Source organism: Schistocerca nitens, chromosome 8 (assembly GCF_023898315.1).
Source record: "Schistocerca nitens isolate TAMUIC-IGC-003100 chromosome 8, iqSchNite1.1, whole genome shotgun sequence".
Taxonomy (NCBI): domain Eukaryota; kingdom Metazoa; phylum Arthropoda; class Insecta; order Orthoptera; family Acrididae; genus Schistocerca; species Schistocerca nitens.
Genome location: NC_064621.1, coordinates 29475514 through 29492447, shown reverse-complemented (window position 1 = coordinate 29492447; position 16934 = coordinate 29475514). Strand labels below are relative to the sequence as shown.

At 42.1% G+C, this 16934-nt stretch overlaps 1 protein-coding gene across 1 annotated transcript in view; it reads left to right on the top strand.

Moving 5' to 3' along the window:
- LOC126198657 (N(4)-(Beta-N-acetylglucosaminyl)-L-asparaginase-like) overlaps nucleotides 1-16934 on the top strand; it is a 133356-nt gene that overhangs the window by 28397 nt on the left and 88025 nt on the right. Inside the window, exon 2 of the mRNA XM_049935131.1 lies at nucleotides 12349-12505. Within this exon, the coding sequence (XP_049791088.1) occupies nucleotides 12349-12505 (157 nt within the window). The remainder of the gene's footprint in view (nucleotides 1-12348; nucleotides 12506-16934) is intronic.

Genomic DNA, 16934 nt, shown 5'->3' with positions numbered 1-16934 from the left:
CCTCCATTGTGGTTGCTCATATCACAGAGGCACACAAGCCACCCCACCAACGGCAAGACACATGGTTCATTGGGAAGGGGGGGGGGGTGGGGTGGGGGCAGAAACATAACACATAAATGAGTTTATTTATGCTGTCTACACTAAACAGTTGAGTTATACGTGCTTTGATTGCTGTAGGGTCTTCTGTGCTGCTGAGTTATACACAATGATAGTAATTTTCTGGATACAACCAAATAGTCTTGAATGCTGACACACTTATAGAAGTCACTGAGTATTAGTAATGTATAGTCCTGTCATGCTACATTTGATACATTGTCCTCACTGCAGTCTTCCACATTAATATTGGTAAGCCTATAGGTGCACAGTATTGGGTGAACTCTGAATTACGGTTGCTTAAAGGGATGGACTGGCCTATGTGTGCTGCTTGCAATGAGGTAATGTGGATTTGCGTCCTCTGGTGGTTGGTACGAGTGGTGCCCCTTATCGGAGATGGTGAGCAATGTAAGGCCAGCCTTGCCTGATGACACGATGGTGGGAGATTTAAAAGTGTAATTTCTTGACTAGGTGTGAGTGGTGTGCAGTGTACTGGGTGTGGTTGCTGAAGATGCTGTTGATATTACATTCCCTCCTCCCAAAATTCTGCACCATTGTCATTTTAGTGAGAGTGTGGGTGGTGATGGGTTGGAGGGGGAGGGGGGAGGGGCACAAGGGTACTGCTACTAATGGTGTTGGCTGTGGTATGATGCCAGATGGCACCAGCTAACCCGTGTTCCAACATTTATCTTGTGAACCGATGGGAACATCTGCCAAGAAGCTGAAGGTAGGATGTCCATCCAACAGCACAGGTAAGTGCAGCATTGGCACTGCTAATAGTGTAGAAAATGGTACAGCTGGTGCAGGTTCAATGACTGTGGCTGCCATTGCTACAAATGGCGATGGGTGTGGTGCCTGCAGCAGTGGCTGCAATAGTGGGCATGGCTTGATCTCCATGGCAGAGTTGTCTGAATACCCAAGCACCCAGATGTGAAGCATCAGCAAGTGCTGCTTAGGGGCAACAGGCTGGGTTGCAGGTAGCATGACAGAGAACTGGGAGAGGATCACTATAATCATGGAAACAAAGTCGGTCATGGTGCAACCGATCGATGCCAGATGCGCTGTGACTGATATAACGAGCGTGACCAGACATGTGAGGCATGATGTTACATTACCAGTTGTGAGGCTTGTTATAGACACAATAGAAAACTTTTCCTTCATGTGGAATTTTGATTTGAAGTCAACATTGGAAACAGAGTGGCGAGGGTGAAAGAGATGCAGCAGAGTGCAGTGGTGATGACTATATAAGAGTTCTGTGGCAGAGTATTGCGAGCAGCCATAGTGTGATAGGTGCTGAAAAACAATAATACATTTTCCTTCGAATTCAAAGTGTGAAGTTTTGACATCTGAGCCTTGAAAATGCAAATGAAAGGTTTGCCTTCACCATTCAGTTGAGGAATAAATGATGATATTCAGATATGTTGAATTCCATTTTGTTGACAAAATGTTCAAATTCTTGCAAAGGAAATTACAGACAGTTGTCTGAAACAATTGTAAGTGGCAAATCTAAGCAAAAGACTGAAGCGAGTGCCTTGATAGTGCTTATGCTAATAGTTGAATGCACTGGAATGACAAAAGAATAGTTGCTTTATGCATCCGTAGTAATGAGCCATCTTGTGTTCTAGAAAGGATGATCAAAAGCAAAATGGATATGCTGCCAATGACCATAGTGTTAAGGTCAACTGAAAAATTCTTGGTGGAATACTGCCTGGTTATGCAGTTTTCATGGCAATGGGTGATCATGTGTTCCATTTGTTTATCCAGCCCAAGCTATGTACAGTGCTGATGCACTTGCTGCCTAGTTTGAACTATTCACCAGTGACATCTATGTAACAGTTTCAACACCTCTTGTTGCCAAGGTGTGGGGATCAGGACTCGCATTTGTTCGTAAAGAGAATGCAGTGACATTACATCATTCTGGAGAGAGAGGCTGTTGTGTTGTGCGTTGTATTGGCAAAATACTTTATCTAAGATTGACTCTGGATTATGAGACTAACCCATCTGAATGTAGCATTTGGGCACTTGTAGTCGCTGATAACATTCAGTAGCCTGTGAAATCCTCCAAAAATTGATGGGAAAAGCTTGCAGTGATTGTGAATCAGAATGATCAGTTTGAAGATAAGAAAATTCTGATGTATTAAAATTAGGAAAATTTCCAATAAGTAAGCAAGACAGAGCACATGTGTTTGCATGCTGTTCTGTAGTGTAATAAAAAATTTCATGTTGATAGTTGGAAAGAAACAGTGATGAAATTGCAGCTTCTGTGGTGTACAATTAGATACACCTTTCACCCAATGACAGAGCAGTCAGTCAGATGAGTCAGATGATAAAATTCTCTATCATACAGATTTTGGTGAAGTCTTGTGTCAATATAAATTATGGTTGAAGCTTCCTTTTCCATATGACTGTAGCTGACTTGGGCTTTGTTCAACATCTTAGAAATGAATGCCAACCTTGTGAGATAAAAATACCGCTATTCCATGGGAATATCTGTCAGATACAAGCACTACTGGTTTTTATGGATCAAAATACGTAAGATGTGGGTGACTAAGTAATGCATGTTTCAATTTCTGAAAAGGTTATTCCTTGTCCAAGGATTTAAAAGGAGTATTTTTACTTCATAGGTAATGCAGAAGGGTGGTGATTTGTGGTGTATTTGGAACAAATTTGCTATAGTATGTCAATTTGCCAAGAACAGCATGGAGTTGTCATACATTTGTAGGAGTAGGTAAGGTCTGTGTGGTTTTTAAACTCTTAGTTGACGGATGAGCACTGTGTTGTCAATGAATTGCCACAAGTTTGTTTCATATTGAAAATTGAACATTTCTGTAAATTACACCTGAGTCCTGCATCAGTTAAAACCTTAAAAAGAGATTCCAAATTTCTGAGATGCTGTCCCAATATTTGTGTGGATACAATGATATCACCTAAATAATTTGAGTAGGACAGGACTTTTGACATCACTTGTTCAAAAAAACATTGAAATAATGCATGAGCTCATCCAGGGGATGTTGAAGACAAGGATTGGCCAAATCATTTTTGAAAATAATCAACCATCTGCTAGGTGATCCATAAGCTAGTCAATAAGTGGAAGCAGATAGGAATCAATCACTGTTTGAGCTTAAACTGTTGGGACAAAGTCTGATCTTCCCATTTGTTTTTCTTGTGATCATATGGGGAGGTGTCCACCGACTTGCAGAAACAGGTTTCATAACCCGATTTTGTTCTAATTTGTGGAGTTCAGAAGCAACTTCATCGTGAATGGAATGGGGAATTGAACGAGCACAGTAAAACCTAAGTTTTGCATTGTCCTTGAGCATAATTAGGTGCAAACATTCTTTGCATTTCCCATTGTGCCATCGAACAGATGTCCATATTTTTCACACATTCCTGGAATACAGGCATGGGAATGTTGCATTCAATAGTGTGCACATTGTCTTGAATGTTGTTGTTGTTGTGGTCTTCAGTCCTGAGACTGGTTTGATGCAGCTCTCCATGCTACTCTATCCTGTGCAAGCTTCTTCATCTCCCAGTACCTACTGCAACCTACATCCTTCTGAATCTGCTTAGTGTATTGATCTCTTGGTCTCCCTCTACGATTTTTACCCTCCACGCTGCCCTCCAATGCTAAATTTGTGATCCCTTGATGCCTCAAAACATGTCCTACCAACCGATCCCTTCTTCTAGTCAAGTTGTGCCACAAACTTCTCTTCTCCCCAATCCTATTCAATACCTCCTCATTAGTTACGTGATCTACCCACCTTATCTTCAGCATTCTTCTGTAGCACCACATTTCGAAAGCTTCTATTCGATTCTTGTCCAAACTGGTTATCGTCCATGTTTCACTTCCATACATGGCTACACTCCATACAAATACTTTCAGAAACGACTTCCTGACACTTAAATCTATACTCGATGTTAACAAATTTCTCTTCTTGAGAAACGCTTTCCTTGCCATTGCCAGTCTACATTTTATATCCTCTCTACTTCGACCATCATCGGTTATTTTACTCCCTAAATAGTAAAACTCCTTTACTACTTTAAATGTCTCATTTCCTAATCTAATTCCCTCAGCATCACCCGACTTAATTTGACTACATTCCATTATCCTCGTTTTGCTTTTGTTGATGTTCATCTTATATCCTCCTTTCAAGACACTGTCCATTCCGTTCAACTGCTCTTCCAAGTCCTTTGCTGTCTCTGACAGAACTACAATGTCATCGGCGAACCTCAAAGTTTTTACTTCTTCTCCATGAATTTTAATACCTACTCCGAATTTTTCTTTTGTTTCCTTTACTGCTTGCTCAATATACAGATTGAATAACATCGGGGAGAGGCTACAACCCTGTCTCACTCCCTTCCCAACCACCGCTTCCCTTTCATGCCCCTCGACTCTTATAACTGCCATCTGGTTTCTGTACAAATTGTAAATAGCCTTTCACTCCCTGTATTTTACCCCTGCCACCTTCAGAATTTGAAAGAGAGTATTCCAGTCAACATTGTCAAAAGCTTTCTCTAAGTCTACAAATGCTAGAAACGTAGGTTTGCCTTTTCTTAATCTTTCTTCCAAGATAAGTCGTAAGGTCAGTATTGCCTCGCGTGTTCCAACATTTCTACGGAATCCAAACTGATCATCCCCGAGGTCGGCTTCTACCAGTTTTTCCATTCGTCTGTAAAGAATTCTCGTTAGTATTTTGCAGCTGTGACTTATTAAACTGATAGTTCGGTAATTTTCACATCTGTCAACACCTGCTTTCTTTGGGATTGGAATTATTATATTCTTCTTGAAGTCTGAGGGTATTTCGCCTGTCTCATACATCTTGCTCACCAGATGGTAGAGTTTTGTCAGGACTGGCTCTCCCGAGGCCATCAGTAGTTCTAATGGAATGTTGTCTACTCCCGGGCCTTGTTTTGACTCAGGTCTTTCAGTGCTCTGTCAAACTCTTCACGCAGTATCTTATCTCCCATTTCATCTTCATCTACATCCTCTTCCATTTCCATAATACTTTCCTCAAGTACATCTCCCTTGTATAAACCCTCTATATACTCCTTCCACCTTTCTGCCTTCCCTTCTTTGCTTAGAACTGGGTTTCCATCTGAGCTCTTGATATTCATGCAAGTGGTTCTCTTCTCTCCAAAGGTCTCTTTAATTTTCCTGTAGGCAGTATCTATCTTACTCCTAGTGAGACAAGCCTCTACATCCTTACATTTGTCCTCTAGCCATCCCTGCTTAGCCATTTTGCACTTCCTGTCGATTTCATTTTTGAGACGTTTGTATTCCTTTTTGCCTGCTTCATTTACTGCATTTTTATATTTTCTCCTTTCATCAATTAAATTCAATATTTCTTCTGTTACCCAAGGATTTCTATTAGCCCTCGTCTTTTTTCCTACTTGATCGTCTGCTGCCTTCACCACTTCATCCCTCAGAGCTACCCATTCTTCTTCTACTGTATTTCTTTCCCCCATTCCTGTCAATTGTTCCCTTATGCTCTCCCTGAAACTCTCTACAACCTCTGGTTCTTTCAGTTTATCCAGATCCCATCTCCTTAAATTCCCACCTTTTTGCAGTTTCTTCAGTTTCAATCTGCAGTTCATAACCAATAGATTGTGGTCAGAATCCACATCTGCCCCTGGAAATGTCTTACAATTTAAAACCTGGTTCCTAAATCTCTGTCTTACCATTATATAATCTATCTGAAACCTGTCAGTATCTCCAGGCTTCTTCCATGTATACAGCCTCCTTTCATGATTCTTGAACCAAGTGTTAGCTATGATTAAGTTATGCTCTGTGCAAAATTCTACAAGGCGGCTTCCTCTTTCATTCCTTCCCCCCAATCCATATTCACCTACTATGTTTCCTTCTCTCCCTTTTCCTACTGACGAATTCCAGTCACCCATGACTATTAAATTTTCGTCTCCCTTCACTACCTGAATAATTTCTTTTATCTCGTTATACATTTCATCTATTTCTTCATCATCTGCAGAGCTAGTTGGCATATAAACTTGTACTACTGTAGTAGGCATGGGCTTTGTGTCTATCTTGGCCACAATAATGCGTTCACTATGCTGTTTGTAGTAGCTAACCCGCACTCCTATTCTTTTATTCATTATTAAACCTACTCCTGCATTACCCCTATTTGATTTTGTATTTATAACCCTGTAATCACCTGACCAAAAGTCTTGTTCCTCCTGCCACCGAACTTCACTAATTCCCACTATATCTAACTTTAACCTATCCATTTCCCTTTTTAAATTTTCTAATCTACCTGCCCGATTAAGGGATCTGACATTCCACGCTCCGATCCGTAGTCTTGAATATAGCGACTGAATAACTCAAAGGCATCCATGCCAAAAATATTGGGACTAGAATGTGAATGAACTACTGCGAAAGACACTGATATAGTATTATTTCCATATTTTGCTTGCAAAGTACACATTTGAAGACCAGAGACACTTCCGCAGTTTTAGGCTGTGAGGTACAACCATGAGTTTTGTAGCTGAAGGTGTCCCAGTTGCTCATAAGCATTTTGATTAATCAATGTGAATGAAGCACCAGTATCTAACTGAAATGGGGCAGATTTATTGCAAATATGCAGAGAGATGAACAATTTGAATGTCCCTATCTGTTCTGACTTGTGGAAGACTTTCATCATCAAAGTTGCGACTGATGAAGTATTTAGCTGTACATTTGTTCGAAGAAAGCTTGGTAGAATGTGGCAGGTTTTGCACTGGGCATTTCATTGTGCAGATATGTTGCTTTTGTCCATAGATCCTGTGTCGATTGCCAGGATGAGTGAATACAGATTCAGAATGAGAGATCATATTTATTTCCACTTTCTCAAGTCAAGATTTTTGTGAAACAGGATTTACTTTTCATTGCATTTATGTGTGCCCTTTCTACATGTCTCCTGATTTATGGCAGTGTCGATATTCCATGTGGTTTTCATGGTCATGTGTTACATAATATTTCAAACAAGACATCAGTAGGTTTGATTTAGCCGAGGAACTGGCTGACTGTCCCATGCCGTATTCATGTTGTTGATTGTATTGGCGGTTGTTGTTTGCTCTTCGACACTGTGGCCACTTTGAGCTATGTGCAGTCAGTATTGCAACAGCAGGCACAGTAAGTCAAGTTCTGCAAAGTCTTGATCTTTCTGAGCATCAGTTACTTTAAGCATGTCATGGAGGCCAGAATTGTGGTGCTTTATAATTCCAGTGTGTATTCTGATATCGGCAAGGTTTTGAAACATGGCATTGTGAAGCATTTTGTCTTGAAATGAGACTGTGTGAGAGCAGTTCCTAGTGATGCACTTGAGTTCAGTGGTCCTTTCCTTACAAGGTTGATTGTGATGATAAAGCATATAAAAAATTTGAATTGAGCAGCAGCTACACGAATTTGTGCTTCAAAGAAGTCATTGAGTTTGCTAACAGTGTCTTCATAGGGTAGGGAATAAAACTCTGAGGGAACAACTTTGGACACAATCAGAAAATATGCAGTCCCTCCCATAAAAGAATAAGAGCATTATCATTCACTTGATATGTTGTATGCTGTGAATTGCTGTTCTGGCTGCAGGCAGTACTCTGTGCATTCCTCTTGTCTGGCATCAAAAGAGCAGAAGCGAGGAGGTGGTGCAACCTGGCCATTGGTAGTGTGTGCTTCAGTTATTGGGGTTTGATGAGTTTGTTGCACATCCATCAATCTGCCAATAGCAGTGGGCAAGGAGCTAATTTATTGGCTTTGAAACTGAATAAGTGCACTGAGGGATTTCTGTCCACAAGGTGCCATTGCATACACAAATTTAAGATACTTGAAATACAGGTAATCAAACAATGGAAAATCCAGGATGGAATGTACAATATTGTGAAAAGGAAAGTTGCTACTCACCATGTAATGGAGATGCTGAGTCACAGATAGGTGACAGTCTTTTTGTTGCCCCTATCTGCGACTCAGCATCTCTGCTGTATGGTGAGTAGCAACTTTCCTTTTCACAATATTGAAATACAGATAAGTTCTACACACACAAATACAATGAAAATATTACTGATAAGTCATTGAGCACCGCCATCAACAGCTGATGTCCATTGTACTGGTAATTCATGTGGCCAATAAATATGATCTGACATGTACAGAAAAGGTAACACATTAATAAGTGTATTTACACTATGTACAATTAATAATTGAGTTACACTAATTGTGAATGCTGTAGGTTCTTCTATGCTGATGAATTATGTACAATGATAGTAATGATTTAGATAGAACTAAATAGTCTTGAATGCTGGTACACATGTATAAATCTCTGAATATTAGTGATGTTTAGTAATGTTGTGCTACATGGGCTGTATTGTGCTTACTGCAGTCTTCCACACTAAAGCTGATAAGTCTTTTGATGCACAGTATGGGGGTGACTGTGAACTACAGTTGGTTAGGCCAGTATTACACTATCAAATTTCTTTGTCAAAGATTTGATCAAAGATGTGATCAAATATTAGTAAAATATATTTGACAAAGATCCTTAATGTGGCACTAAAAAGGGGTATTACACTGTCATATGTTTTGTCAACGTTCAAGATGGCTGACAACAACTTGTTATTAACCGCAGCAGTTGCATGTACCACAATTGCACTGTGTGCACCTGCAGAAGAGAAGCAGGGGAAGAAAAGGAAACGTACCTTGGTGAAGCCATGGGTTTTATGACAACACAATAAAAGCATTCAACAAAACCTGTTACGTGAGCTTATAGTGGAGGATGTCAAGTCGTACATCAATTACTTAAGAATGGATGAGCATACATTTCTGTATGTGCTCAGTGAAGTGTATCCTCATATCACAAAGAACAGTAGTCACTTAAGAACTGCTATATCTGCATAAGACAGGCTCACTGTAACACTCTGATTCCTTGCTACAGGAGAGGGTTGGGTTGGGTTGGGTCAGGTCTCCAATCTTCTTAACCTATTTTTGTATTCGGGGTGCCTCATGTTGTAAAGCTCTTCACCAGCTTTATACGTCTCTATTAATTTTGTAGTTGTCGGCACACACCAATTGTATTTACTAGCACTGTTTATAAAAACACTACAGATGACAGACGCTGCAGCGATGCTAGTGCTCCACGTGGTAACATGTCACATTGCAGTGAACAGAAGACAAGTGACTTCTTTGATCAAATCTACAGCGGGGCCCTAGATTTGATCAAATATTTGATGACATTTGACAAAGTTCCCTATAACACCATCAAATTTCTTTGTCCAATATCTTTGTCAAATATCTGTGCCAAAGACATCTGATAGTGTAATACCGGCCTTAAGAGGGTGTGCCAGCCAATCAGTGTCTGGAACAGTGATGTCATGCGATTTGACTATCTGGTGGTGTGTATGCATGGTGCCCTTCATTGGAGACACCAAATGATCGAAGGATGGCTTGACCCAGTGGCAATTTAAAAGTGCCATATCTTGCGTAGCTGTGAGTGGTGCATGGCACACTGGTATGGTAGTTGATGAAGATGCTGTCGATACCGCAGTAGTCACCAAAATTATCCCAAAATACATAGAAAAAATGTATGATTTTAATTAGAGGGACAACCTAATATTAGAAGTGCATGCATACTCCATCATTTGGAAATTGTGAATTTAATTATAGAATAGTGCAAAAAATGTGCATTTTTCAGTTCACCAGGAATTAATTTCTTCTGAGAAGACTTTTTATTCAGTTACCATGTCAAACTACAGAATCCTCTCTTCCCTCTCTCTGCCTCCACCACTTTCTCCCTCTCCCTTAAGCTAGCCAGGTTATTAGAAATTGGCAAGGGTTGCTACTGTAAGTAGGACTATGTCTAGTAAAGCAATGTTAGATTTAGGCCTACTTTTGAATTGTAAACTGCCTTACTTAACAACTAACTTACTTAGATAAAAAAATCATAAAACAACAAGAAGTGCTGACAAGAATCATGTGTCAATGTTAAGTCACTGAAGTTTACTGTAGAATTTTTCTATATGGACATATGCATCCATTCCAAAAAATTATTAAGGGAATTTCATCTTTGTCCAGAAAATAGTAATTGGAATCCATAGCTTTTAATTTTGAGGCAGCAGCTGTATAGTGCAATTTGTTAACGCCACTTCCCTTTACACTAACATCCCTAATGTTGGTGGCCTTACTGCTAGTGAATACTACTATTCCCAAGTCCTGATGGATTCCAAACCAACCACCTCCTTCCTAGTTGTCATGTCCAACTATATCCTCACCCACAATTACTTCTCCTTTGAAGGCATTACCTACAAACAAATCGGGGGTACTGCTATGGGCACCTGTATGGCATCAAATATGCCAACCTATTCACGGACCATCTAGAGGAATTCTTCCTAAACCTCCAGAATCTTAAACCCCTCATCTGGTTCAGATTCATTGATGACATGTTTGCGATCTGGATTGAGGGTGAGAATACCCTATTCACATTCCTCGGAACCTCAACAGATTCTCCCCCATTTTTTTCACCTGGTCCTACTCAACCCAACAAGCCACCTTCCTAGATGTTGACCTCCACCTCAAAGTTGGCTACATCAGTACATCTGTCCATATCAAACCTACTAAACACCAGCATTACCTCCACTTCGACAGCTGCCACCCGTTCCCTACCAAGAAATCCCTTCCATACAGCCTAGCCACTTGTGGTCATCACATCTGCAGTGATGAACGCTCTCTCTCGAAATATACCAAGGGTCTCACTGAGACTTCCACAGACCGCAATTATCCATCCAACCTTGTACAAAAACAAATCTCCTGTGCCCTACCTTTCCAGTCTCCCACCACTTCCAAAAGTCCCACTGTCTGGTCACAGAGGAACATTCCCCTCATAACTCAGTACCACCCAGGACTGGAGCAACTGAATTACATTCTCTGCCTAGGTTTCGGCTACCTCTCGACATACCCTGAAATGGGAAATGTCCTGCCCACTATCCTTCCCACTCGTCGCACATGGTATTCCACCGAATCTACACAATGTACTCGTCAATCCCTTACCTCATTACTCATACCCTGTAATAGACCTAGATGCAAGACCTGTGCCATACATCCTCCAACTATGAGCTACTCCAGTCTGGTCACAAACATCACCTACCCCATCAAGGGCAGGGCTACCTGTGAAACCAGTCATGTGATCTACAAGCTAAGCTGCAACCACTGTGTTGCATTCTATGTGGGCAAGACAACCAACAAGCTGTCTGTCTGCATGAATGGCCACCGACAAACTGTGGCCGAGGAACAAGTGGACCACAGTGTTGCTGAGCACGCTGCCAAACATGACATCCTTCATTTCAGTGACTGCTTCACAGCCTGTGTCATATTGATCCTTCCCGCCAATACCAGATTTTCTGAATTGTGCAGGTGGGAACTTTCCCTGCAATATATCCTATGTTCCCATAACCCTCCTGGCCTCAACCACCGTTAGTCATTGTCGTCACCCATCCAGCTCCTTCCCTGTTCCCATTCCAGCACTACAACACCCTCATTCGACCATCGCACCCAGTCTTTTTACTTCTGTCCTTTTCTGCTGTCCCGCGCCCCCCTCTGCTCCCCTTCCCACCTCTCCCCCACCCTCCGTCTAACCTCCCAACTGCACATAGCTGTCCTATCCTCTCTCCACCTCATCCCTGCATGCTCCCCAGCAGCATTTCACTGCCCCCATCCCCTACCCTACTATCCCTCCTCCTCCCCACCCCAGCCTCCTCCTTACCCCCACCCAGTCGCCACTCCCATAATGCAGTGGTGCTGCTGCCGCAGTGTGGCTTCAGTTGCCTGAGACTGCAGTTTTGTGTGTGTGTGTGTGTGTGTGTGTGTGTGTGTGTGTGTGTGTGTGTGTGTGTGTGTGTGTGTGTGTGTGTGTCGTCTATTTTTGATGAAGACCTTACTGGCCGAAAGCTTTATTTTTGACAGTCTTTTTGTTGTGCCTCTCTGCAACTAAACATCTCCAGTATGTGATGAATAGCAACTTTCCGTTTTATACTATTGTTATTTTCCTTTTAGGTTCATAGAGAATGATGTAAAGGTAATCAACAGCTGCTCTAAAAATTAAATTTGCAACATTGAATAAATTTGTGTGTTTATACTAATACCTTATGACATAATACCATGTGTTTAAATCTAGAGCATAAGGTTGCAATTTCTTACATAGAGCTTCCAGAGAGAGTTATGTGGAAGTGCTTTGAGATGGTGTTGTAATTCTTGTTCTCAGAATTACTTAGGTGTTCTTCTTTTTCTTTCAGCATGGGAAGCAATATACCAACAGAAATTGTCTGCTCTGGATGCTGTCGAAATGGGCTGCACAGTGTGTGAGGAAGAACAGTGTGATGGAACTGTTGGTTTTGGTGGAAGTCCAGATGAGAATGGGGAAACTACATTAGATGCCATGTTAATGGATGGGTAAGTTGAATTTGATAGAGTATCAAGTGTTTCATCTATTCTTAAAAAAGAATCATCTACATCTATATGGATACTCCGCAAATCACATTTAAGTGCCTGGCAGAGGGTTCATTGAACCCCATTCACAATTCTTTATTATTCCAATCTCGTATAGTGTGCGGAAAAAATGAACACCTATTTCTTTCTGTGTGAACTCTGATTTCCCTTATTTTATTATGGTGATCATTTCTCCCTATATAGGTTGGCATCAACAAAATATTTTCATGTTCAGAGGAGAAAGTTGGTGACTGCAATTTCATGAGAAGATTCTGCAGTGAAAAATGCCTTTGTTTTAATGATGTCCACCTGAAATCCTGTATCATTTCAGGACAAATGTAGTGAAAGCAGTCTTTTTAGGATGTCTGTTGCACTTTCTAAGTGTCCTGCCAATAAAACACAGTCTTTGGTTAGCCTTCCCCACAACATATTCTGTGTGTTCTTTCCAATTTAAGTTGTTCATAATTGTAATTCCTAGGTATTTGGTTGAATTTATGGCCTTTAGATTTGACTGATTTATTTTGTAATCGAAGCTTAATTGATTCCTTTTAGCACTCATGTGGATGACCTCACACTTTTTGCTATTTAGGGTCAGTTGCCAATTTTCACACCATACAGATATCTTTTCTAAACCATTTTGTAATTTGTTTTGATCTTCTAATGACTTACTAGTTGATAAACAACAGCATCATCTGCAAACAACCTAAGGCAGCTGCTCAGGCTGTCTCCAAAATAGTTTATAGAAATAAGGAACAGCAAAGTGCCTATAATACTACCTTGGGGAATACCAGAAATCACTTCTGTTTTATTCGATGACTTTCTGTCAGTTACTACAAACTGTGACCTCTCACATAACTGACGATATTCCATAAGCACACAATTTCACTACAAGCCTCTTGTGTGCTACAGTGTCAAAAACCTTCGGAAATCCAGAAATACAGGATCAATTTGAAATCCCTTGTCAATAGCACTCAACACTTTGTCCGAGTAAAGAGCTAGTTGTGTTTCACAAGAACGATGTTTTCTAATTCCATGTTGACTGTGTGTCAATAGACTGTTTTCTTCAAGGTAATTCATAATGTCTGAACACAATATATGTTCCAAAATTCTGCTGCATATCAACATTAATGATATGGGCCTGTAATTTAGTGGATTATTCCTACTACGTTTCTTGAATATTTGTGCGACCTGTGCAACTTTCCAGTCTTTGGGTAAGGATCTTTCATTGAGTGAACAGTTGTACATGATTGTTAAGTACGGAGCTATTGTGTCAGCACACTGTGAAAGTAATCTAACTTGTATGCAATCTGGACCAGAAGACTTGCTTTTTTTAAGTGATTTAAGTTGCTTCATTGCTCCAAGGATATCTGCTTCTATGTTACTCATATTGGTAGCTGTTCTTGATTTGAATTCTGTAATATTTATGTCATCGCCTTTGGTGAAGAAATCTTGGAAGTCTATATTTGGTAACTCTGCTTTGGCAGCACTATCTTCGATAGTATCTCCATTGCTATCATGCAGAGAAGGCATTGACTGTGTCTAGCCGCTGTCTTGCTGCTGGTGAACTACACATATGGCCAGAATCTCTTTGGATTTTCTGCCAGGTTTCGAGACAAAGTTTGATTGTGGAAACTATCATAAGCATCTCGCATTCATTTTCTGGGTATGGGCTTGGCGACCCTGGGTTCGTGGGGACTGGTTAGTGCTTCCAGTCCCCCTTCACCGTAAGCTCTGGGCATGCTTCAGCAACCACTGTGCGGTGCGGTGGTGGAACGTTGTGTGTCTCAGGGAACAGGGATCTTGGTTTGACCTCCTGAATTGCGAGGGTGGAATAAACCTCTGTAAAAAAATCCCTCAATCTCAAGGTGTGCTGCACGCTGATGAGATGCATGGCTGTTGAGGTGGAACAGTCATTAACAGGTGACCTCTGGGGAACCTGTCATACCTCAGTTGTATAAGGCTTACCTAGGCACTCGGGGCTCTGTCTAAGTGGACCCTTATTTCCCTAGCTGCTCGTGAGACTGAAATGGATCCTTCGAAACCCTCCTTTCCTCTTCCCAGTGGAATAGGTGGGCCACTGGAAGGTACTAACACCTCAAATAATAAGAGGGCTTGGGTAGCCAGCCCTCCATACGCGAGAGTAAGGCAGCACACAGCAGTAAAGAGTAACAGAGCACAGGATGGTAATCAGAATGTGTTTTTGTTACTAAAAAGGAAAGAAGGTAGTTTCAAGAAGGCCTCGCGTTTTTATATCCAGAAGGGCTTAGAAGGAATTTCTGGGACTTTAAATTCTGTAAACCGGTTGCGAAATGGGATGTTGTTGGTTGAAATATCCAGTTCCCAACAAGCTGTTAACCTACAGAGTTCCAAGTGCCTGGGTGAATATGCCATTGATACAGAGCTCCACAGCACTTTGAACTTCAGCAAAGGTGTTGTATCATGTAGGGACCTCATCGATCTACCACTTGAAGAACTGAAGAGTGAATGGGCTCTGGAGGAATTGTGGATGTTCAGGATGTTATGAAAAGGGTAGATGGAAATCTGGTGAAATCTGACCTTCAACACCCCCAAACTCACAGAGGATCTCAAGGCAGGCATTCTTCGCCTAAATGTATGGCCGTATGTCCCAAACCCAATGCGCTGTTTCAAATGCTAGGGTTTTGGCCATACAACCCTCGGGGTGTAAAGGAAAAGCAACATGTGGAAACTGTGGTAAGGCCGCTCGTGAAGGAGTTGGTTGCTCATCTCCAGCTAAATGTATCAATTGCTCTTGAAAATTCCCAGTTTGGAGTAGGGCCTGCAGAATCTTTCTTGAGGAATGCAAACTACAGGAAATAAAAACGACTAAGCGTATACCATATGGTGGGGCCAAAAATATTTGCAAGTCCATGCAGCCTCCCACGTTTGCTATGTCTTTTGCATCCATTATTCAGGAGCCTACTCTGAAATCTGATGCCTCTATGCAAGTGGAGGTGGCGAGTGTTGGCACAAACACCTGCACATGTCAGTGCATCCGCAAGGCAGCAAGTGTTCCAACGCCTGTAGCCTGTAGCCCCCCCTCCCCACCACCCATTACAACAGCAGACAAAGATACAGTGGCCAACTTGAGCGAGCCCCAGGCACCGCCTGAGCCTGTTCAGAAGCCCAGCAAGGCCATTACCACTCCTCTTCCGGCTCAAGCAAAGTCCCTAAAACTGTGAAAAGCTACTGTAAAGCAGCAAAAGCAGGTAAAGTCAAGTGGTAAACCATCCGACCATGTCAATCTGATTCTACATGATGTTTCACCTGACTCTTCCTCAGAGCTGATGGAGTATGAGGGATGTGTGGGGCAATCATCTCGACCCACGACAGCCCCTCCACCTGCTCCAATCTCCCGACCCTGGCGGAGAGACAGGATGAAGGTGCTACGCCCACGATAGATGGTTCCCATACTTCAATGGAAATTGCAGGGCTTCAGGACACATGTGGAGCAACTTTGTCTACTATCTCAGGGTAGACCACTGTGTCTGTGGATGTGTTTCCAGGAGACTCTTTTTCCATCAATCACATACCTCTGAGCTTTGGAGCTATGTCCACCACAAGGAAGACGACAGAGTGGAGAGAGAGCTAGAGGAGGAGTCGGTATTTTCATCAACACAGACTACTACTCCTCCCTCTCTCCTTTACAACGAATTTATTAGCAGTTGCCATATCATTGCACTTGCATCTTCCATTGACAATATGTAGCCTTTACTTGCCACCACATGATACGCTCGATGAGGAGGCTCTCAATGACCTACTTACACAGCTGTCCCACCCTTTCATCCTCTGTGGTGATTTTAATGCACACAATGTACTCTGGGGCTCTGGAACTACCTGCCGTGGGGGAGAACAGTTGAGAGGCTTCTCATGTCATTGTCTGCATATCTGCTAAATATGGGACAGAGCACGCACTTTAGCACTGCAACTGGGTCATTCTCTGCCATCAGTCTCTCGCTTTGCTCTCCAGCCCTTGCTCGCATGGCCCAATGGGAAGTGGTCATTGGCTTGCATGGCAGTGATCACTTCCCCATCTGGATCCACTTGCCAGATGGGTGGAACCCGACAGGAAGCCGCTGTGATGGGTGCTCCATAGCGCAGATTGGACACTTTATGGGAAGGTAGCCCAGTTTGAAGATTGTGCCGATGTTGAGGAATGGGTGGATCATATTACCAAAATGATCCACCATGCTGCTGCAGCACCCTTTCTACAGTCCACGGGACAACAGAAGAGGCACCTTGTTCCTTGGTGGTGTGACAAATGCCACTCTGCAATCAGGACTAGGCATGCGGCTCTGCATAGGTTCAAGTGTCTGCCAACTGCGGAGAATCTTGCAGGCTTTTCGGTGGCAAGGGCAAAGTGTTGCCGGATTAT